Source organism: Pogona vitticeps, chromosome 11 (assembly GCF_051106095.1).
Source record: "Pogona vitticeps strain Pit_001003342236 chromosome 11, PviZW2.1, whole genome shotgun sequence".
In the NCBI taxonomy this organism is placed as follows: Eukaryota; Metazoa; Chordata; class Lepidosauria; order Squamata; family Agamidae; genus Pogona; species Pogona vitticeps.
In genome coordinates, this window is record NC_135793.1 from 5,127,450 (window position 1) to 5,152,494 (window position 25,045).

The 25,045-nt window shown below is 43.4% G+C and overlaps 1 protein-coding gene across 16 annotated transcripts in view; it reads left to right on the forward strand.

Moving 5' to 3' along the window:
- Window positions 1–25,045, forward strand: part of TENM1 (teneurin transmembrane protein 1) — a 705,377-nt gene that overhangs the window by 518,263 nt on the left and 162,069 nt on the right. For 12 of the 16 annotated variants that reach the window (XM_078380797.1, XM_078380808.1, XM_078380802.1 and 9 more), the window contains one exon: window positions 83–256. The exons of the other annotated variants lie outside the window; for them this stretch is intronic. In XM_078380797.1, coding sequence (XP_078236923.1) covers window positions 83–256 — 174 coding nt within the window. The remainder of the gene's footprint in view (window positions 1–82; window positions 257–25,045) is intronic. 16 annotated transcript variants of the gene reach the window in all.

The following is a 25,045-nucleotide window of genomic DNA, read 5'->3' on the forward strand; positions in this document are numbered from 1 at the left end:
ACCCCCCAAGAAAGCATCCAAAAGATGTAAGCAGCTCCGTTGATCTCTATCATCTTTCTTTCTTTCTCTTCATCTCACGTAGGTCTTTACGAAAGGTATCCATGCTTCCTTTCCACCCAGCAGTCCAGCAAGGCTGTGTGGCTGGTGCCCTGTGGAACCCCCTGTCAGATGGGGAGGTGCCGTTGCATCACGATGCCTGAGCAGCATGCCGTGGGCTGTGTCAGGTGTGAGGCCTGGACAATGAAGCCCAAGCCAGGTATTTTGGCCAGTTTCGTCCCAAGGCTGATCCCTCTCCAGGTCACTGGGTGGACCCTTATGGCCATAACCACCCCCAGCATAGCTTTTAACAATGTCTCTCCAAGCTTTCTCTCTCTGTCTCTCTCTGTCTTTCTCCCTCCTTCCTCCTCGTATCTATAACCAGCATCTATACCACGAGGAAGCAAACCAGCCAACCCTTTTTAAAAAAGGGGGGGGGGGTATAGGCATTTTTTTTCTCTGTGGTATGGGGAGTGACAGCGTGCCTCGGCAGAGAGTCTGCTAAGCCAATCTATAAATGATTGCATTAACATCACCCATTTTAGCAAGTCAAATTGTTCTGGATTTTAAAAATGGATACTAGCAAATTGATTTCCTAATTTTCAGCGCTGAATTTTAATGAAGTTAGTTTCCGACTTAATGTTTTGAACCCTGGTGTAAATAACAAAGCAAAGAGACAACAGTAACATTAAATCTGGAATTCTCTATAGAAACATATTCTTATCCTCCGAGTGCTGTTACCGTTAAGTGAAAACATTGTATTCAAGTATGTTCCTCCGCCTTTCATGGCATGGCACTAGTTAGACGTTGTTTATATTTAAGAATATGTATTGTTAAGCCATACTCTGTAAAGGAAAAAAAAAAGATCTGTTCGTTTAGATTTGTTTCTTGATAAGACATGCTATGCTACTCAAAACATTCCCCAGAAAATACCTTTCAGTATCAGATATATTCTAAGAGAAAACTAGCCCAGCCTGGAGGTTGAGCGGTAATTAGACAACCACAATTTTCAACCTGTAATTGCCACAATATCCTTTCTGTTTGGGTAAACAACACAAATAGGGACCTCAGTTTTTCTGATGGTGTTGGAGTCAAGAATATAGAATGACAGCGTCGGTGAACAACAACCATAATCAAAAGATTTCTGGAAGGGAAGGGGGGGGAAATAGGACAGTATCCGCCATTTATTTCCGTAGGGGGCATAACCTGGAAACTTGTCATCAGCTATAACTATACAGTGGGTAGAGCCACCGTGTAATAATAAAAGCAAAGGATATTTATTTCCATGCTCCTCCTTGAACTCCCATCCGTTACACACCGACATTCGGTCCCCTTCTCCTAGGCAGGAGAAAGGGGGTGAACCATGTGGAGAAAACGGATTGGTGGCTTTCTGCACTGGGTTTCTGCAGCCAGCAAGATCGCTCCATGGAGAGTAAGAGAGGTCCGTAGGTGAGAAAGCTATCGGAGGCACCCATGGCTTTCCTAGACGCAACAATGATGGGGAATTTCACGGCGGCAGGGCCAGGCCTAGCATCCAGCAGAGGAAAGCAGCTCCCCCTCAGGCATCAGACTCTGGACATCATGACAACACATTGCTCATGGTCGTCTTTGTTCATGTTGTGTTGCTCCTGCCAAGGATGGAGAAAGTCACTTGTTGGATTTTCTACCTAAGGGTAGAAAAAAATAACATTCCTGGCTTTGTGGGCTGCCCATGTTGGAGAGTTCTGAGTTTCTGGTTACATTCCAGTAGCTGTGCAGGAGAAGCGCAGGGATTCACAGAGCAGAATAGCTTCTAGGTCACCACATTAGTCCATCCCTTTTTCCTCTCATTCACTTGCACTTACAATCTCAGTAATGTCTCACTCTGAGACAGTAGGAGGAGAAAGAATAAAAAGATTCATTTACTTAACGTTGTGGACGGTTCAAACAGCAAACTGACAAACATGACCGCTTTCAGAAACAGACTTCAACAGACTCTACGGAGGAAAAAAAAGCACTGAGCAGAGAGGTGGCAGAGCTCTCTCTGAATTCAGAAACAGGAGGGGAACTATTGGTTAGCGCTAGATAATTTGACAGCCACCCAAGCTCAAAAAAGGTCCATCCCGGCCAAACCTACTAAAGCATCCAAGATTGCAAAAAACAAACAAACGAACGAAAAACTACAATCGCTCACCCTTTAATTTTGAAATGTAGAGAGGGGTTGCCTGGCTCAGGCAGCATAATGTGCTGGGCCAGCCCTGGGTGGTAGGCTAAATTTGGTATGACCTGTACTTGAGTGGTAAGGGTACGGTGGGAATAGGAGAGGAATAATCCGTCATGATATGTCAAAATATGCTGTCACGAAGCCAATTGACTCTAAAGTCAAATGTGTCACTCCCAAGTTAAGATGGGATAAATATACATTCACAGATTTTTCTCGTCTTTGCCACAAAAGTGTAGGGGTGGGGAACAGCAGCCACTTTGACATTTCTCTCTCATGCATGAGAGCAATATAAAAAGGTTGACAAACTAGGAAGCTTTTGTTTAAAAGCTGAGGTACCGCACAATTGGCAATCATCAGGGTCTATAGACTAGAACTGGTCCCCAACCTTTTCCGAACCGCGGATCAGTTGGGAGGGTGGGGTCAGTGCACGGGAGGCAGAATACCCCCCTGTGCTTGGGGGTCGGTGGGGCATGCTCGCGCGAATGGGCGGGGCACTCATGCATGTGGGTAGGCCGTGCGTACATGGGGGGTGCAAGGGGGAGTGCATACAGAGGGTAGGAGATCTGTCACCGTGGCCCAGTCCTGCCAAGGCCACAGACCGGCCCCGGGCCACGGACTGGGGGTTGGGGACCCCTGGACTAGAGGATGTAGGGCATTGGATAGATGTTAACGTACGGTAAAGCTGACTTATTCAATTACCGTATTTTTCGCTCCATAAGACGCACCGGACGTTAAGACGCACTTAATTTTTAAATACTGAAAATTAAAATAAAATAAAAATATATAAACAGAGCAAGTCCCACACTGGGACTGCCAAAAAAAAAATCACCAAAAAACAAAGCAACATAGAAACATACCCCCCAGCCCAAACCTACCCTCCAAAACCCACCCAGAACATTTTTAAAAAGTAAAAAGCAGCAACTAATTTTTAAATACCAAAAAATAAAGTAAAAATAAATAAACAGAGCAAGTCCCATGCTGGGACTGCAAAAAAAGTACCAAAACACAAAGCAACATAGAAACATACCCCCCAGCTCAAATCTACCCTCCAAAACCCACCCAGAACATTTTTAAAAAGTAAAAAGCAGCAACTAATTTTTAAATACCAAAAAATAAAGTAAAAATAAATAAACAGAGCAAGTCCCATGCTGGGACTGCAAAAAAAGTACCAAAACACAAAGCAACATAGAAACATACCCCCCAGCTCAAATCTACCCTCCAAAACCCACCCAGAACATTTTTAAAAAGTAAAAAGCAGCAACTAATTTTTAAATACCAAAAAACAAAGTAAAAATAAATAAACAGAGCAAGTCCCATGCTGGGACTTCAAAAAAAGTACCAAAACACAAAGCAACATAGAAACATACCCCCCAGCCCAAATCTACCCTCCAAAACCCACCCAGAACATTTTTTAAAAGTAAAAAGCAGCAACTAATATTTAAATACAAAAAAATAAAGTAAAAATAAATAAACAGAGCAAGTCCCATGCTGAGACTGCAAAAAAAATTACCAAAACACAAAGCAACATAGAAACATACCCCCAGCCCAAATCTACCCTACAAAACCCACCCAGAACATTTTTTAAAAAAGTAAAAAGCAGCACCTTACCAGTGGAAAGCCTCCTGGAGGTCCTCAGAAGCCAGCGATGGTGGTGGTGGGGGACCCCCACGGGGCCTGCTGAGGCCTCCGGAGGCCACGGAAGCCAGCGATGGTGCCTGGGGGAGGCCCCCACAGGGCCTGCTGAGGCCTCCGGAGGCCTCGGAAGCCAGCGATTGTGCCTGGGCGAGGCCCCCACGGGGCCTGCTGAGGCCTCCGGAGGCCTCGGAAGCCAGCGATGGTGCCTGCGGGAGGCCCCCACGGGGCCTGCTGAGGCCTCCGGAGGCCTCGGAAGCCAGCAATGGGGCCTGCTGAGGCCTCCGGAGGCCTCGGAAGCCAGCAATGGGGCCTGGGGGAGGCCCCCATGGGGCCTGCTGAGGCCTCCGGAGGCCTCGGAAGTCAGCGATGGTGCCGGGGGGAAGCCCCCACGGGGCCTGCTGAGGCCTCCGGAGGCCTCAGAAGCCAGCGATGGTGCCGGGGGGAGGCCCCCACGCGGCCTGCTGAGGCCTCCGGAGGCCTCGGAAGCTAGCGATGGGGCCTGCTGAGGCCTCCGGAGGCCTCGGAAGCCAGCGATGGTGCCGGGGGGAGGCCCCCATGGGGCCTGCTGAGGCCTCCGGAGGCCTCGGAAGTCAGCGATGGTGCCGGGGGGAAGCCCCCACGGGGCCTGCTGAGGCCTCCGGAGGCCTCAGAAGCCAGCGATGGTGCCGGGGGGAGGCCCCCACGGGGCCTGCTGAGGCCTCCGGAGGCCTCGGAAGCTAGCGATGGGGCCTGCTGAGGCCTCCGGAGGCCTCGGAAGCCAGCGATGGTGCCGGGGGGAGGCCCCCATGGGGCCTGCTGAGGCCTCCGGAGGCCTCGGAAGGCAGCGATGGGGCCTGCTGAGGCCTCCGGAGGCCTCGGAAGCCAGCGATGGTGCCGGGGGGAGGCCCCCACGGGGCCTGCTGAGGCCTCCGGAGGCCTCGGAAGCCAGCGATGGTGGCGTGGAGGGGACAGTATTTGCTCCATAAGACGCATATACTTCTCCCCCCACTTGTTTTGAGAGGAAAAGTGCGTCTTATGGTGCAAAAAATACGGTAGATTTTTGAAAGGCAAACAAGAAAATAACTATTTTATAGAAAAAAATTGTCTTTAGGCATACATAAGAAGAACAATCAGGTTCGAGATGATGTTAACCTGCATCCATGTCTGAATATATGTACTGTATTTCAAAATACTTTAAAGAGTAACACCTTTTCCAAGAGTATGTTGTTTTAGATCTTTATCCAGGGAGCAAAGATTTTCTCATATGTTTCCCTCCACCTTTTTTATTCATACGTGAGATGTTCTGCGTTTCTTTATTATAGTCTACCTCTCTCTCTCTCTCTCTCTCTCTCTCTCTCTCTGTGAAACAAAGCTTTCGTTGTTCTTGGAGTGTTTTTTTTTTATATAGCCAGGACATAATTATTGAAATATGACTTCTGTATTCTTCGTGTTTATCTCTGAGGTAGGCAGAAAGCCCCAAAACATGGCGAAAGATGTCACAGATTCGGACAACTCAGGTTATTTTTTTAAAGGTGCCGGTCAAACAGCACAGAAAAGAAGGAACAGTACGATTTATTGTCTGATGCCAAAAGCCAGCGGCAACTCCATCTGGAGGTTGTGTGGAGTAGAATTCACAGGGCCCCCATCACTGAATGCACACTCCTCAGCGGCGCCCGTTCCTGGAGAGGCCTGAGCTGGCCGTGGTGGGACGTCCCTTAGATTCATCCCAGCCGGATCACTGTAATATGTAGTACTTGAGGCTGCTTCCGGAGAGCGTCCAGAAAGTTCAGCAGGTCCAAAACACGGCAGCTAGATTGCTGACTCGGGCTCCACTGGCTGCCGATCCATTTTCGGGCACAATTTGAAGCGCTGGTTCTAACCTATAAAGCCCTGAACGGTTTGGGTCTAAGCTGTCTGGAGATGGCATCTCCCTTTATGAAGCTGCCCGGGCATTAAGATCACCAGGGGAGGCCTTTCTCTCAGTCACCACCACCCTTACAGAAGCACTTGGTGAGGACATGGGAGAGGGCCTTCTCTGTGGCTGCTCCCAGACTTTGGAACTCCCTCCCACTGGAGGCCATACTGGCTCCATCTTTGCCCTCTTGCAAGCAGGTGAACAAGACCGTTCTCTTCAGGCAGTCTTTTCCTTAGTGACTGAGAGGGTGGTGTTTTTGTTTCTTTCTTATTTTAATGAATTTTTGTAGCTGATTGCATTGAATGTGTTCTCATGTTGCTTATTTTTTTAATTGTATTCATTTCATCCTTTTCATGTTTGTATATTCATCATTTTAACCTTTAAATACTCTCTTTCAATGATGCAAGCTACCTTGGGTCCTTGTTAGGGAGAAAAGTGGGGTAAAATATTTTAAATAAATAAATAAGTGTCTTTTGTTTCGTTATTCCGTTTCTGATAAGTTTCTGTCTCCGTCCCCATTTCTCTCCATTTCTCCCTTCCTCGTGTTGCCTTTCCTTCTCATTCTTTCAACAGAGGGAACAAATCCATGGGGGGGGGGGAGAATAAACCAGGCTGCAGCTATAACAGATGGTTTTTATTTTTTATTTTATTTTATTTATTTGATTTATATCCCGCCCATCTGGTAAGTCGGTACCACTCTGAGCGGCTAACACAAAAAGTATAAAATTATAATAACATAAGTACAAAATATCAATAACAGAACATAGTAATCATTGGTTCCATTGTCATTGATACTGAAAACCAGCAGAATGTAGGTTACAGAGTAATATCTCCCCCATTTTGGCAGGCAGAAAACGTTCGGGAAAATCTTTGCCCAATTCGAAAAGCATCTACTGTACTCTGAGCTTAATCTTGTAAGTTCAAGGCCAGCCTGTCAGGTTTTACAACCCCATTTGAGTTTAAAATTCTTTTGGCAACCTTCACCCTGTTCCAAATGAGCCTCTTCAATAATCCTAATCTTATGAACTGATGGGCTGCAAGCCAGGCTGTGCATCTTGGTTTGGAAAGCTATCTCTGAACATGTCAATGATCTGCAGAAAATCGATACCGTGCCATTACTTAACCAAAAAGTAGGCAGACATTTTGACACTTCTAAGTGCTTTGGGAAGAGATGTCAGGCATGGTATGTATGTGTGTGTGTGTGAGAAAGTCTAAACTAATGTAAGGGGGAAATGACCGAAAAAACCAACCAACACACATTGTCTATAAGCGAGACAGAGAGAAGAAGCGGAAAGAGGCCTGGAGGCAAAATAGAGAACAAAAAGTAGAGAACAAAGCTTCAAAATAAAACTTGGAAGAAAAGCCAAGGGTGCGGGGTTTCCCCCCCCCACCAGCCTTCCTCTCTGTGACCTTGTTGAATCATCATCACCATCTGTTATTCTCCGTGATTATCCCTGGTGTTGGAGCGCTCACCACCTCCCGAGGTAATTGGTTCCATTGTCATATGAAACCAATTACCTTGGGAGGTGGTGAGCGCTCCAGCGCTGAAGGCATTCAAGAGAAAATTTCAATCACCATCTGTCATATCTACTTTGATTTTCATTCCTGCATTGCACAGGGGGTTGGACTTGATGGCCTTAAGAGGCACTTTCCAGCTCAATTTCTAGCCCCTGTCAAAGAGCCACCTTAGGGCAGTGATCCCCAACCTTGGGCCTCCAGATGTTCTTGGACGTCAACTCCCAGAAATCCTAGCCAACAGAGGTGGTGGTGAAGGATTCTGGGAGTTGTAGTCCAAGAACATCTGGAGGCCCAGGGTTGGGGACCCACTGCTCTAGGGGACTGAATCCCCAACCTCTGGTTCTGCTGAGCTATCCCAACTTTTTCTCTCCTACGTGCATTCTGTGTGTCCATGTATGCAGAACAAAAAGGCAAACAAATTTTTTGAAATGTCTTGATGAGTTTTGCGCTGGTTAGAAAGAGTTTACATTCACAGTTATTTACACATTTACAGTCTGGTTCTAAAAATTATTGTGTTTAAAGTGTATACAACAGGACCAACATATCCACAGGGGATTGGTTCCAAGCCCACCCTCAGATGTTGAAAAACACGGCCTATAGTGAACAACATACAGAGTATTATCTCTTGCTCTCTAGTGGCCAGTTCTGCTAACTTTAGAAATACATATTTCTAAGATTTTTTTTCTTTTAATAGTTTTAATATTTTCAGACCGTGAATAAGTGAATCAGTGGATACTGATCCCACAGATAAGGGACTCCTACTGTACTTTGCATGTAACCAACATGTCCCTCATCAGCATCAAAAGTGTTGGTAGGACTCAAGTGTTCACTTTCACATGCTATGCTCATGGTGAAGTGATCAGATCTTGGTGTGTTATATTGAGATATGAACAAGGTTCATGGAGAGGTTTGCTCCTCCTTCATTGAACAGGGGAACAAGCCAGGAAATTAAATTTAGCTTCCTATTGCATCAAGATCAGGATTATGACATGCTGAAGGACCTCATCCATATCAGGTTTTAGAGACTCCGCTGTATTACCCCAACTGGGTATTATTCTATGAACAGAGAAAGAGGGAAAAAGTTTTATGTTTGAGTGGTCAAATCATGGTCAGATCATGTTCACTGGATTCCAAACAAGCCAAGATATGGGAGATTCTGGCTTGTCTGGAAGCTATTAAACATTCTTTCCCAGTTTGGATGTAACAGGAAGCAACAGTTGGCTGATGCTTCCTGGCTTATTTTCACACACACACACAAAGAGAGAACCAAAATGCATTCAAGAAGTGCATCATATGGAAGCTTATTAAATTGAGATTCAGTCACCGAAATGTGGTCTGTTTGCGTATACTCAACAGGTAGGCATCATCATGATCTCAGAAACCTGAAAGGATTTTTCTTCATATCTTACACAAGATACATATTCCTCTGTACACACTGTGTGTGAACATCTAAAATGTGATTACTGTGTCACATAGACAATGCCTCATTTGTAAAATCCCTACATCTTACCAAAAAAAAGGAGAAATGTTGAAGCGTTTATGCTGACGGTTGAGTTTTCTCAGCATTTCATTTTTTCCCCTCTCTGACCTAAATGCATGTACTACTGATGTGAATAATAAAAGGCGATCAGTTAAAAATCCGTCTCTCCTCCTCTTAAATGTCTAAAATCAATTCGTGATGTTACTAACCTTTGCAGCAGAGAAAATTCCCGAGTCAAGTCACACTGGCATGTACAGATTGGAACTGCTAGCTTAAATCTCCAATTTCATTTCTTGGTAGGCTGCCATTCTGTATTTTGTAGTGTCTGAAATCTCAGGGAGATGAGGAGGGTGGTGGTTATTGCTGTTGTTATTATTATTTAAGTGTGTCTTACCTGAAAGTGTGGGTCTGGAACAAAATAGGAATTCTGTTGATGTACCACCACTCCTCCGTTCAGTAACCTCCCCATTTGGAGCTGTTGAGATGAGCTTATCAGGGACCTTGTGACAACATCCTTCATCCTTGCTCTGTTTTGCAAAGTATCAAGCTGGAAATTGTGCTGTAGAGCTGCCAGATAGCTCAGTGGTTTAAGTCTCTGGCTGTGGAGGCCAGAGGTTGGCAGTTGTATCCCATCACTGTGTCTCTTTGATAGGAGCTGGACTTGATGTTCCGTTGGGTCCCTTCCAGCTCTGCAGTTCTGATGATGGTGGTTGGTGATGATCGTTATCCCTGGATTGCAATCCCTACACAATATATCTTTTCACTTGGAAATTTATCGGGCTTCTTGAGATGCTCAACGTTCTTCAGATTCTCAGCAGTTGGGATATTTGTGAGCATTCCGTGCTACCACTGTGATCTTGTCGCTTGTCATCTACCTCCTTTTTCTTTACTTTATCCAAAGAAGTAGTCGTCACACCCAATTCTTCTAATAAAACCGGTTTATTGTTTAACATTGCTTCATCAGTTTGTGAGTCTCGTTGATCATCATCCAACTTTAAAAATAAATCATAAGTCTTAACATTATGGTACGACGACGGGGAATAACTGTTAATTTCGTGGGACCATTTGGGTCTGGCACCCATCAACTCTGGCGTGTTCTCAGCTCACTTCAAGTTTGTGGATTGGATGTCGAACTTTCCTGGTGTTCCCCTTTTCTTGAGCTGTGCATCGTTCTCTGGTGGGGTCTGAAGGGGCTGGGCCCACAGGATTTCTCGGGACCCTTTCCTGCCTGATTTGTACCCCCTTCAGTCTCTTTTTTTATTTCTAGTTTACTTAATTCCTTTTCTATCATTACTGTCCCTTGTGCTTCTGTCTTTATTTGAGAGTCGGACGGTACACTCTCCTGATCCTGGGCGAGTTGGTTCTTCACCTCACAATCACAAATTTGCTTCGGCAGATAGGGTTGGAGGCAACACAAACATAACACAGTTAGATGTAGAAAGATTTCATCTTTCTGTATTCAAAACAGACTATGTATGTCTCCAATGTTGATCAACTTGGCCCGCTTCCAGTGCGGACATGTGATTTGATGGTAATGAGTTCAGGGCCATAGTCAGGTGCAGGACTGCAAGAGTTTTACTCATGAATAGCAAGAGCTTAAAACATTGCCTCTTCCAGAAGGAAACTCCAAAATAGCAAGACTTGCTTTCTGTCTTTTTTAATAGAAGTCCTCCAAAATGCAAATTCAGAAAATTGTAATGATCAGATTTTTGTAATGACATGCTAATTTCTTAATGCATTCCATTTCTCCTCAGCAGGTTTTCCCTCTAATTATCAGGTTGGAAAGCATGATTGGCTTTTCTCAGATGAATGATAAAAAATGTTTCATTATTGGCATCTTTCAGTCATACCCAAGGCACAGATAAATATAGGTAAACAAGTACTAATAAAGAGCCACCCTAATTTTGACAGTCCTCATTGTTGTGAGCAAAACATTATGGATTTTGCTTTTCTATTTACTATGGCAGCTATTCCAGAAGTAATCAATTGTGTCTCCAGGAGACCACCTGCTTCCATCCACTCAGGTTCACCCGCTGTAATTTTTGGGGCTTTTGCTGTAATTGATATCATTGACAGCATGAGGTCCAGTTTAACTGCTATAGTTAGAGCCAGTGCCCCACTGAACACCACAAAATGGATGCCTGAGGTTGTGTATTATAAGAAATCAGGGACAAACAGGATGCAGTTATTCAATGCATTAATATACTAAGTTAATTAACCCTCATCCAGCCCATAGAAGTGTCTCGACGCTAGTCTAGCACTTCCATGGCTTCACCTAACTGATGACTATTTATTTATTTATTTATTTATTTATTTATTTATTTATTTATTTATTTATTTATTTATTTATTTATTTATTTATTTATTTATTTATTTATTAACTTGTATGCCGCCCACTCTTCCCAAAGGTCTCTGGGCGGCTTACAACAATTAAAATACAATAAAAGATAAAATGATTAAAATGCAATTAAAATAGATACTCTAAAAATTGCCATCAGGACCCACAGTTGATGTTATTTCAATTAAAAGCCTTCTGGAACAGGAAGGTTTTGACCTGGTGCTGAAATGTCATCAGCGTCGGCGCCAGACGAATCTCAGTTGGGAGAGCATTCCATAGACGAAGAACTGTAGCTGGACATCAACCATATACAGTAGTTGTGGTCTTCAAAAATGGACAGCTTGAGCAGCTTGCCCAAGGCCACCCAGGCTGGCTCTTCTGGGATGGATCCCTTCCGGAGGAGGAAACCTGCCGCTCAAGCCTCGTTGGCAGCACCCAGTGGCCAGACTCCTCTTACCCTTCATCCAACAAGCTCTCACGCGTGACTTAAGAAGCATGAGGCACAGAATTGAGCCTTTTGGTGCCCCTCAGGTCAGTGGCACTTGGGCTGCACACGATTCCCAGATGCCACACTTTAGAACGAGCCCTGTAGGTTAGAGTGAAATCGTTGTTTCACTATGAGTGAGTTCAGTTGCCACAATTGCTTGGGGAGTTGTTGAGGGAGTTGGGCATCATCTTAGAACTGCAGAGGTAGGAGGGACCCAATAGATCATCAAGTCCAGCTATGTCAAGGAGGCACCGTGGGGAATCGAACTCCCAACCAGATGCCTAAGCCACTGAGGGTGTTATCCCTGTTCTAATGCAAAGCATTTTGGGATGGCTAGTTCTTTATGAAACAATTAAGGGCCCTTATTGTTACCAAAAGGGACATGATGGCACTACGGGTTAAACTGCAGAAGCCTCTGTGCTGCAAGGTCGGAAGACCAGCCGTCGTAAGATTGAATCCATGCGACGGAGTGCGCTCCCGTCGCTTGCCCCAGCTCCTGCCAACCTAGCGGTTCCCCTCAGTGGGAAGGTCACGCCATTCTGTGTCTAGTCGCACTGGCCATGTGACCACGGAAACTGTCTTTGGACAAACACTGGCTCTACGGCTTGGAAATGGAGATGAGCCCTAGAGTCGGACATGACTGGACTAAATGTCAAGGGGAACCTTTACCTATCATTACCAAAGACCTACTGCTGGTGGGCATGACAGACTGATTTTTTTGTTAAGGATGGGCAAAGTTGGCTTCTTTTTGAGGCATGGCTATGCAAGCTGAGATGACAACAAGCCTGTGTTTCAAAATTTGCGACAACTCCATTGCCATTGAATTGTATGCTTCCTTGTAAGAACAACATACAGAAGACAACATGTCTGTGAGATTACTTCAGAGTAAATGCTTTGAAGGTCTTTCTTCCTTCTTGTCTTCTGTTCTTTCTTTGGCCTCGGGGATAAAAAAAAAAGCTTGCTTCCTGATCAAAGGCAATGCTGGAGAGTTATTTAAACATTTAAAACAAATTAGAGGCAATCTATGTAGGGCTTTTTCCCTTCAAAGATAAACATCATGTTAACAGATATCATTTGCTAGGCCCCTTTTAAAAAATTTAGTTCCTCCTGATATTTTCGGAAAAGTAACCTTGTAATGTTTTTTTTTAAAAAAAACTGATAGCATTTAGCAAAACAGGAGAGTTATTTGCACTCATTGGGGATTTGGAGGGGCTTATTAATATCTTGCTTTCTTACACATGTGACTGTTGAGCTGCCCCATTGATGCCTACAACCACTGTCCAAGATTTCCCCCACTTCCTATTGCTGCTCCCTGGTTCCTTTTTGATGGAGTGGCAGGGAACTGGGAATTTTGTTACCTCTAGCTCCAATTGGATCATTTACCAATCAAGCCCAATACAGTATTGGCCACTATGTCAGTCCTTGGGTCTCCAGAGAACAGGTGGCCATTCTTCTCACCTGCTGTCATATCCATGTAACCGATGATGGCAGGGGTTGATTCCAGGACACTATGAATGCCAGTCATGTCGTCTGCCATTGAGCCATGCCTGTGAAATGGACAGAACCGCTCTTTCCATGGATCTCTCTGGATGAAAAGCTGCTACTTCATCTTTCCAGGTTGAGCCATAAGCCTTTGAATTACAGAAGCAAACTAGATAAGTTGCTCCATTATACCATCACTTCTCTTATACTGTTTCCTTTCTAAGGATCTTGGTTGTCTATTTGATCCTTATCCCTAATTCCTCTGGCTTTTCCTAATTACCTTTAGCATTAAGGATTCTACCTCTCTTCTCTTCTCAAACGTCATATCCATGAGCTACTTCCCTCATTGCTTCTTCTTCTGTTGCCTGTGGTGCTTCAGATCTTTGTTCTCACTCATCACACGAAACTGCTTTCTAATGTCTGGCTAATGTTCTCTGCACAGTATCATCTACACCAGATGCTCTTGGACTACAACTCCCAGAAATCCTGACCAGCGCAACTGGCGGTGAACGCTTCTGGGAATTTTAGTCCGAGAACATCTGAGGACCCAACGTTGGGAACCACTGATCTACACAATCTGGACTTTCCTACAGGGGTCTTTCCTGGTGCTAGCCAGAGATACCGGGACTTGAACTCTGAACCATTTGCATGTAAAACATGTTTTCTGACATTGCACTACATACCTTTTTCCAAATGCGTCGTTCCATGCACACGTGGTTATTATGGGCTCCTCCATGCATATGTGTTATATGCTGTTGGTTCTGACGTATGGTAACCTGAGAATTTCTCAGGTATGTGAGATACTGAGGGAGTGATTTTACCACTGCCACCTGCCCTCAGTAAATTTCCATGGCTTAGTGGAGAGTTGGACTCAGGCTCCCAGGTCGTGGTTTAACACTCTACTCACTACACATTTATTTATTTAATTAATTTTATTAGATTTATACCCTGCCCATCTAGACCAAAGGACTACTCTAGTACTCTCTGTACCAATGAAATTAATCTTGTCCTTACCAATTTTTTTCTAATTTCATCCCTTTCTAGTTGTTTAGTTGTGTGCCCTCAAGTCAGAATCGAATTATAATGACCCTAATAGGGCTTTCAAAGTAAGTTAGGTATTTTAGAAGTGGTTGTATTAGTCTCAGTCCCCTAACGAGTTTCCATGGTGGAATGGAGTTTCAAACCCACGCCTCCTGACTTCTAGTCTGTCTCTCTATCCACTACACCACACTAGCTACCAAGGTTTTTCTACCTTCAAATTAATCCTATGCATATTAATTGCTGCCTGTTCTATCTTATTCTCTCTCCCCACCCCTTTAATTCAGTATATGAACTTGTAACGTAGAACAATACCTGGAGTGTGCACACCAATATTCATTCTTGAAACTCAATTTCCCAAACGGATGTGAAGGTGGTAGATCTGCCAAGGATAGATTGCTTAGAATGGGATCAAGGACACAACCTTGTTGAGCAGGACAGGAGGAGAAAACCAGCCCAGGAAACAATGCACAGAAGTTCTGTAGAGTAGCTCACAATTCATAACATTAACAACAACAATTGCCTCTTATCAAGAAAACAATTGCCTCTTATACTAGTGTTTTCAAAGGTAATGGCAAAATATAGAATCGAGGACTTAAAATCAATAAAAGCCATGAAACCCTTACCTTCGTTGTTGTTGTTGTTGAGTATATTTTTCGGCTAGATAAGCCAAGATGAAGATGTGATCAAGGATAGAACAGCTAGATTGAAAATCAATTTCATTCTCCCATCGGAGCAAGTTCTAGTGATCTTTTCCATATCCAATGTCAGTAGAATTAGGGTTTTTTCCTCCTGTCCCTCTCCAGCTGCTACTATATGTGGAATGAAAACCTGCTCCAGGGGGTTTGTGAACCATCTGGAACGGGCCTGAAGGAACTGTCAATTCTGGCGAAAACAGCAAGATCCAGGAGAAGTAGATTTTGTCTTAAGACAGCATAGTCAACAATTCAGGTTTTCTGATACATATGTTACCCAGGGAACGGATATGAGAAAACATCCTAGGTCTAGTATCACAGATATGTATGTAAGTTAGTTGTTCCCAATCTTTTTTTGAGTTGCGACCCCCTTTTATAATAGCCAAGTAACCCGTAACACACAGACCCTGCCATGTTTGCACAAAAAGGCATTTCTATGGGGTAAAGTCATAACCCCGAGCTTGGAAAACACTGAGGTAAATCGTTGGGGAAAAGAAAAACTGAAGTGGGACCCAATACTTTCTATTCATCAGGCAAAAGATACGAATTTATGTCTTTTCCTTAAAATGTTCTGGGACAAATCTATCTCTCGTTTCAGAGACTTAAAGTATATTATAGTTTAGTACGCTGAACACTGAATACTGGTTTGTTTGAGTTAAGTCTAAGTCTTCATCATGACAGTTTGTAAAGTTTTCTCAGAGCTTTGTCTGGATTATAAGAAATCCCTCACTTAATCTCTTCTGCCACATCGACTGTGGTAATGAGAAAACCAGGTTGTTGATTGAATGAAGTAGTATGACTCACAAACAAATATCCGTCTCTCAATATAACTTTATGATGGCTTCAGAAGTATTCCAGGGTGTAAGCTGCCTTTCATTTTTAAAGCAAAATAAATTTCCGAAAGGGGGGAAAACAGTAGATAATACGGTTCCTTTGTATAAAGGCAACATTGTCAAGATTAATAGGAGCTATAAATCAAGAAAGAAACAGTAAAAACAATGCCACTGATAAATGGAGATCAATCAATGTATATGAAAAAGCTAGCAGTTCAATATAAACAATATCTAGTCAACTCCCACATTTGTTTTGCTTGGGTTTGTGCTGTCCAGCGACTGAAATTCGTAACAATCAAAATGGTTTGTACTGGCTTTTTCCCTCCTGCAAAACTTTTGCAATTTTGCCACAAAAGATTATAAATGCTATTTTAGTCACAGAGGCAAATGGATACAATTTCTCTCTCTCTCTCTCTCTCTCTCTCTCTCTCTCTCTCTCTCTCTCTCTCTCTCTCTCTCTCTTTTTTTTTTTTTTAAAAAAAACAGCAAGTTACACTATTTGGGTTAAATCCAGTTGTTAATTCCTCAACTAGAGTAGAGCCATCAAATCAATGGGATTTACATAAATGTTTATTTCCCAAAGACCTCTTAATGCGGTAGCTCTGCTCTACCTGGGACCTAAAATTGGGTTTAGGCCATTATTTATTTATCTGTTTAATTAATGGTTGTAGGGGAATTTTTTTGAGGTGCAATCCTACGGTTTAGTTTACTCGATGTGTAACTATAGCAGCTATTTGTACACAATCTTAGAACTGCTGAGCAGTATTTGATTGGTAATACCAAATGAAAGTTTTTTTATCATCAACTTGATCCTATTTTATGTTAATTACTTTTCCAGAACCTGTGTCTTTTAGATGTCTTGGCCAATAATCCCATCATCCTTTATCATCAGTTATGGTAAGAGGACCTAATGGGTATCATAATGAAAAATGAATGATGGGAAAGGTTGCCATAATGCATTACTACCCAACCTTGGGTCCTCAGATGTTTGTAGACTACAATTCCCAGAAAACTGGGCCAGCACAGCTAGTGGTTAAGGTTTCTGGGAGTTTTAGTCCAAGAGCATCTAGGGGCCCAAAATTGGGCATCATTGATTTAGACCAGTTATTGCCAACTTCGGGTAACCCAGGTGTTCTTTGACTGCAACTCTCAGAAGCCTTCACCACTACCTGTGCTGGCCGGGGCTTCTTGGAGTTGCAGTCCAAGAACACCTGGATTACCCAAGGTTGGGAACCAACGGCCTAATAAATAAGGTGGAATTCTGGAGTGGATGCTCTATATAAGGACAAAAGCCTGCTAGATTTGACCAAAGGTCTCTCTACTGTAGAAAAAAGTTTCTCCTGCAACCAGACACGTTCTTGTCTGAGGTCTAGAAGGAGTGCATGAAGGCAACAGGCTTCTTTAAGCAACTGGTAAGTCAGGTGTCAGGCTTTTCAAAGTAGTTGAATTTTACTGTTACAGTTGATTGCCGTATTTCCCTCTTCCTGAATTTATCTCACCAAGCAGCCTGGTCTATATGCAATATATAAGAACAAACTGGTTGGATAGCTCAGTGGTTTACGTATCTGTCTTTAAAGAGTTTGGAAGTTCGATTCCCCACTATGCATGCCAGGAGAAGATCCAGCCTGTGTAACCTTGGACAAGCTGCAGAGTCCCAAGGTTGCCCCTAGAGGAAGGGAAGGGTAAAACACTTCTGAGCATTCTCTACCTAGAAAACCCTGAAAAAGGGTTATCATAAGTAAGAATTAACAATGGCTTATCATTATTAGCTGGCTGGATAGCTCAGTGGTTTAAGTCCCTGGCTGCAGACCCAGAATTTGGGAGTTTGATTCCCCACTGTGCCTGCTAGGGGAAGACCCAGCCTGTGCAGCCTTGGGCAAGCTGTACAGACCCAAGGTTGCCCCTAGAGGAAGGGAAGGGTAAGCCACGTATCTACTTGGAAAACCCTCTTGGGTGTGAGATGGGCTGTTTGCAAGTCATTCCTGTTGAAGCTCAAGTAATGACTTGATGGCCTTCTATACTAATACTAACCAAGCAGCCTGGTCTACCAGCACTGCTCAACTTCAGCAATCAGAGAAGGTCACGTGTGCCCTCCATTAATTCCTGTTATCAGCGTCTAATGTAAGAAGAGCTCCACTAGATTGGACCAGAAGCCCATCTGATCCAGTTTCCTGAATCCCATGCAGAGGACGTCCAGATGTCTCCATGAAGCCCATAAGGATTAGCACGAAGGCAAAAAGCGATCTCCCAATAGTTATAGCACAACCTCTGGATCTCAAAGATGCATTGTCTTGCGTTCTATAGAGTCGCCATCGACAAACGTATCCTCTTAAGTGCTGTGCTGGCTTTGCAGACCTTGATCCAATTTTTACGCCTGCACTACAGCACAAAAACTGGGAGCCTTCGCGGTCCATATTATGATGTGCACGTTCCCATGCCTCTGAACTGATGATTGTGCGGACTATTCCCATCAAAGCTTTTAAGGGCCTTTTTTTACTCGACTTTAATACACACTTTCTCATTCCTATTAAAGGTCACTTCGGGAACTCGCTTTGAACCTTTAGGCGTTCCCCCCGCTCTGAGCCAGCTTCTGTGCCCCCTACTTTCTGATCACTCTTTAATTACGTTTGAAATCCCTTCCCTGCTCCTATCTCTGCTCTCTCAATTAGTTCACCTCCAGCTGTGTCAGATTTTTTACGAGGTAGGACAAAATATTGCCAGCGATAACGAACTCCGGTTTTAGCTTATCTGCGCACAGCAGGCTACCCTGCAGGGCAAGGATGAGCTTACAGGACTAGTACAGTCTAATTTGTTAGTGAGCTCTCTTGCCCTTATAGGTCTGATTTATTTTCTCTCGAATACAGCCTGCCCAGTCTGCTGCTAAACCCTTTTCTCCCTTTTAATGTTTGAGGGCTGCAAGTTTCATTGATCATGGAACTCCATCTGGGCAGGTAAAAGGGAGTGGAGAATCCACCTGCAACTTCTAGTCAAACGTAGGCTATAATAAAAACAACCTTTGAACTACAGAGCTGGAAGGGACCCTCTGGAACATCACGTCCAGCCCCTGTTAAAAAGACACCCTGGGGAATCAAACTCCCAATTTCTGGCTCCGCAGGCAGAGACCTATGTGAGAACAGAGTGGTAAAAACACAGCAACCCCCTCCCCCCAAAAAAACTATGGAAGATACGTCTTGAATCAAGAGACAAACAATGTGGACTTTTGACACCAGCTAAGCAGTACTGTACACTTAAGAAACCATCCACCAGGAAATCAGACTGAATTTCATACAGTTGGCTTTCCCGGATGGTTAAACTAGAAAACCTCGTGGCACCGTGGTTAAATTGCAGTACTGCAGTAAAAACTCTGCTCACGACCAGGATTCTATCCCATGTAGGCAGCTCGAGGCTCACTCAAACTTCCATCCTTTCAAGGTTAGTAAATTGAGTACCCAGCTTGCTAGGAGCGGAGGGAAGGATAATGTGAAGCCTGCATACTGTATTTTTCTGTGCATAAGATGCCCCCATGTATAAGATGCCCCCCTTTTCTAACCCAAAATTAAGAAATCTGAGTGGGGCTTAGCAAGGGTGGGGGGAAAGGGGTCAAAGCCCTGCAGGATCGCTTTGATCCCTGCTTTCCCCTCCACTTGTTTTTCTCTCTCCTCAGCTTACTTCCGTGTATAAGACTACCCTCAATTTTTAGTCTAAAGATTTTAGACAAAAGTATAGTCTTATACATGGAAAAATACAGTAATTGAATTGTAAGCTGCCCAGAGAGTGCTTTGAGCAATAGGAGGTGGTATATGAGTAGCATGTTTTGCTTTTTGTTTTAAACTAAATTTTAATCCCAGCTCTCTGATGGAAGCCTGCCATGTAGCTATGTTGCCTTCCTCCCCCCACCCGGTCACACTGCTAATAAGAACCATATTTAAACATCATTTAATTTGATTTAGATTTTATCGTTCACACAACGCAAGGGTGAAATCGATTTATATGGGCTGCAAAGCAAGTCCCCCCCCCCCAAAAAAAAGTAGCTGGCAGGGGCTTTTAAAAATACTTTGCTTCTAAAATATCGATTCAGTTCCATGCGGTTTTGTGGAAGTGAGTCAATTTCAGCAGTGCAGACGCCAATGCTGGTTTAAATCCCGAGAAATAAATAGATTTCAATTCAGTACATGTGAACGTGGCCACCGGTTTTAAGTACCATGTGATTTGAACCTGATTTTTAAAAAGTCTGAACAGAAATCAATTCAGATCACAACCAAAAGTCTCTGAGCTTTAGAGGGAGGCAAAAGGGGAGGGGGAAAGGGGGTTGTAAGACCCCCAGCAGACTGTCTGTGTGCTGTTCAGGAAGGCTTCCTGGCAAGAACAACAACTATGAATTTATGCATTCAATGATTTATTAAAAATTATTTTACCTCGCCTTTCTCCTTAAAAGCACCCAAGGCAGCCTACAGCCATGAAAAGACAATATTTAAAAGCTAACAACAGTGAGTAAACCAATATTTTTTAAAAAGAAATGTTATATTTTTAAATGGTCAATAACCACCCATAGTAAAAAAGACATCGGAGGACAATAATCCATTCAAAACAAACAAACAAAAAACAACCTTCTCAGGCGGCCAGTCCCTAAGGAAAAGCCTGAAATGAAAGGTCTTTGCCTGATTGCAGGAGGGCAGCCAAGATGGGGCCAACCTGGCCTCCAGTGGGAAGGAGTTCCACAGTCTGAGAAGAGCCACAGAGGGGGTCTCTCTCCTGTGTCCCCACCAAACACATCCATGAGGGTGTTGGAACCGAGAGAAAGGCCTCCCAAAGTTTATTGGCGGGCACAGCAATCATGCCCAGAAACTTCGAAAACTGCCTGAGGACGATGGGTATATTATGCTCGAAAGTTCACATCTACTTGACTTTTGAGTCCAATAAAGGTATTGTCTGCTTCTGCATTTGTATTCTCTCTTTTCTTGGAGGACCACACAGCCTATTTTTGATTTCCCCCTCCCCTTGTCAGTCACATGCTGCTCGATACCAGACATTTTGAAGTGTTGTCTAGCTACCATTCTAATCCATTACTAAATCTGCCTTCCACTTGTCTGGCACATCCTTGACCTGTTTTGTTTATATATATTCATTTTAAACATCTCTCCTTGACTGTTCAAGGTCACCCTGATCTTCTCATTGGAATGGCCGTGAGTCAGATATTTGAAATTCTACTCTCCCTCTAGGACGTACGCCTGCCTTTAGTCCCCCATCACTGCTGAACCAGTGAGTCAGTGAGAGGCCACAATAAACTTGCAGGTAAAGGTAAAAGTTCCTCTTGACCATTAACTCCAGTTGTGTCCAACTCTAGGGACCGGTGCTCATCCCTCTTTGTAAACCAAAGAGCGGGCATTTGCCTGTAGACACTTTCCATGGTCACGTGGCCTGCATGACTAGACACGGAACGCTGTTCCTTTCCCACAAAGGTATTTGCAAGCTTTCAAACTGCTAGGTTGGCAGGAACCGGGCTAAGCAACGGGAGCTCACTCTGTCGTGCAAATTTTAACTGCCAAACTTTCGATCGGCAGCCTAGCAGCTCGGCGATTCAACCCGCAGCGCCATGTAGCCAATAGATCAAGAGCCACCAAATATTTGAAGGGCTCCTGTTGCAGTCGTTCAGCTGAACTGGCCACGCTCTTAACTGCCCTTTAAAAAAAAATTACATTAGCCTAATCCTTGTACTAATATTTTGGTGTGTTTGTCCATAAAGAACACGTTAAGGCATAGACTCAGTTTTAAGATATTTTCAGTATTAATGTTTTTTTTTAATGGATTTGCCTCATTCGGTTTTTAGAACGCAACAGATGCAACACGACATTTTTCTCTCTTTTCTTCCGTAAAGGACATTTGAATCTCACATGCTCTACCCATGCTTGAACTTTTGGTGACAGATCCCTTAAAACCAGACTGTGGGGAAAACACTGAGTGACAGGACTGGTTCTCATCGGCCTAATCAGAGGTAGCAGATGTGTCTAGATGCCTTTCATATCTCTCCATTGAAGTTAAATTGGCAAGAAAATATAATTTGATGTGAGTGGAAGGGAAAAAGGGATATAGTGCTTATATGTATATATAGGTCTCTCTCTCTCTGTGTCTGTGTGCATATGCATGCGTGCATGCGTGCGTGTGTTCCAAAGAGAGGGGCACATTAGACTAGGTATTGGGCACTTTGGAGTTATATGGGTTTTGTTTCTCTCTGCAAAGACTGCAGTCCTTTGCAGATCTCCTTGAATTAATATCTGCTTTAAAAAAGAATGACAGCTCAGAAAGAAGGGAGTGGAAATGTTTGTGTGGGTAGCTCAGTGGTTTCAGTCTCTGGCAATGGAGCCAGAGGTTGGGAGTCCAGTTCTCCTACTGTGCCTCCTTGACAGGGTTTGGACTTGATGATCTATCAGGTCCCTTCCAGGTTACAGTGGTGCCTCGCTAAACTATGATAATCCGTTCCACTGAAATAGCTGTTTAGCGAAATCATCGTCTAGCGAAAAGCATTTCCCCGTTGGAATGCATTGAAACCTGTTTAATGCGTTTCAGTGGGGAAGAATCATCGTCTAGCGAAGATCGGCCATAGGAAAGCCGCTTTGCAAACCGCCAATCAGCTGTTTAAATAGCTGTCTTGTGAAGCTTAGGTCCCAAAAACACCTGTTTTGCGAGTGCGGAGGGAGCTGTTGAAATCGTTGTCTAGCGAAAATCTGTTTGCGAAGCAGGGACCAAACATTGTCCAGCGAAATTCCCCCATAGGAATCACTGTTTTGCGAATCGCTATAGCGATCACAAAAAGTCAGTGTCTAGTGAAAAAACTGTCATGCGGGGTAACTGTCTAGCGAGGCACCACTGTATTTATTTACCACATGAGGAGAGGAAACAATCAAGCCCCACTCTTACATTCCCCCCCTTACACATAGAGAACAATTGGCCTAAAGAGGCAAGTCTTGCATCGGAACACTCCATATACAGTGCTGCTCTTCCAATGTACGGTGGTCTTGTAAATTAATCACTGTGCAGATGGGGTTTTTGTCAATATCCTTGGTGAGGTTTTGCTGCTCAAGGTCATAGCTTCACTTATTGCGTCATTCCATTTCATATTGGGCACTATCATCTTTCTTAGTGAATCTTGTCCTTGTGTTTTGTCCAAAGTATGACCGTCTCAGTTTAATTTCTATTGAGAGTTTCATCTTGAGTTGATCTAGAACCCGCCTTTTGGTGTTTCTGGCAGTCCCTGGTCTCTGTATTGCTCTCCTCCAACACCACATTTTGTGCTTTTGCACTTTTGTCTTTAACTTTTACAAATCATTGTTTCATATTGTTATTTCTTTTGCCAGCGCCATGGGTGTCATCGGCATAGGTTCCATTATTGCTATTTCTTACACCAGTTTTCACTCGTCCATCATCTGAATCTAATCTGCCTTTTCTGTACATTCTGCATACAGACTAAATGGATAAGAAAGTGAAGTACAGATAAAATACAAAAACACTTTACTGTAAACTATAAAGCACAAACCATTTTTTCTGCAATTCTTTGCTATGCTTAATTAGCCAACATATATTTGCAATATGATATCTAGTGCCTCCTTTTTTTTCTGTGTTCACTTTGAATGTCTGATGTTTCCTGCTCTTTATTATAAAGACTGTTCGCTTGTATGGGGAAATAGTAGCGCAATGAGTTAGGTATCTGGCGGTGAATCAAATGGCTGGGAATTGTGTTCTCCATTGTACCTCCCAGAAGAGCCAGCCTGGGTGGCCTTGGGCAAGCTGCACAGTCCCAGAGCACCCCTAGAGGAAGGGAATGGCAAACCACTCCTGAGTACTCTTTACCTAGAAAACCCAAGAGAGGGCCATCATGTCAGATTTGATTTGATGCCACTCAATTATTATTATTATCGTAAAGGGACACCAGGAAGTTAAGGTCTGTGAAAGGCCCAAATACCCCAAAGCCGCTAGTTTCTTATTGGGATCGGCTGCCTGAGCCATCCAGGATTGCCTTGATATTGTCATCAGTGCTCACCGCACGGATTGCCTGGAGAGCACAAAGGAAGCCAGCCGTTTCAAGAATTGGGCCTTTGGGACTTAGAAACAACCCTGTGCAGCAGAACCATGAACTAACCCTGTAGCAGGCGGAGGAATCGATGTTGGATTTAGAACCTGCTCTCCAACCTACACACTCAATAAACACCCAAGTTGTAGAGAAGAGTTGGTATTTATTGAAGCAGTAGGGAAAACCCAAATGAATAGCTAAGTTGTTTTTAAAGCAAAAGAACTGCACCAAATTGCTCATTACTACCATTCAGTCTCAGCTATTCTGTGACCATGTCTTCCTATCTTTATCTCGGTTATAAAATATGGGGATCCATTTTACATGTATTTTTTAAAAATCAGACAAACAGACAGACAGACAGACAGACAGACAGACAGCTAGATAGCTAGCTAGCTAGCTAGCTAGCTAGCTAGCTAGCTAGCTAGCTAGATAGATAGATAGATAGATAGATAGATAGCTAGCTAGCTAGCTAGCTAGCTAGCTAGCTAGCTAGCTAGCTAGATAGATAGATAGATAGATAGATAGATAGATAGATAGATAGATAGATAGATAGATAGATAGATAGATAGATAGATAGATAGATAGATAGATAGATAGATAGATAGATAGATAGATAGATAGATAGATAGATAGATAGATAGATAGATAGATAGGTATACACAGAGAGAGAGAGTCTGTACAAACCACAAATAGCAAGATTCAAGCAGAAGGTGTCAAATTGATTGGAGTGGGTACTTGCCTTTTATCACGGCCTATTTATTTCTGCAGAATTTTCCCAGAATCATGGAATACTCTCCTTCACCCTCTTACTAGTCTTGTCGTCAGCTCTTCTGTTAAATGGCACCTGGTGTATTAAGTGTACACTTAAACCTTGGAATAAATTAAGTGCCGATGAGTAATGAAATGCAAAACTAAAGGCACGGCAGCGATATCAGATAGTAAAAAGAATAATGATTTCTTCAGGCAGCTCATTCTACCTTTTGTTAATTGGGTACCATCTTTCAGATCTAGAGATAATTGGATAAAATCTTATACCATTTGCTTTCCTACAACATATTCATTAAGTTAAATATGCATACCTTATTTTTATATATTTTGTTCCTCTCAATATGGTTAGATAGATTCCCCCCCCCTTCCAATTTGAGTGTGTCTCCGTTCAGTTTATTATCTTTATGTCTCGGTGTGGTGATAAAGATACTGTCGTTGAGGGTGGAAATTGCTGCTATCGTTCACATTCTTCCCCTTAGTAGTGATGGTGTCCTGATTTTATTCCCTCTTCTGTTGTTTACTGGATTTTTGACTTTGTCCTCACTAGCAGGTAAAGTGGCAATACAGATGAGC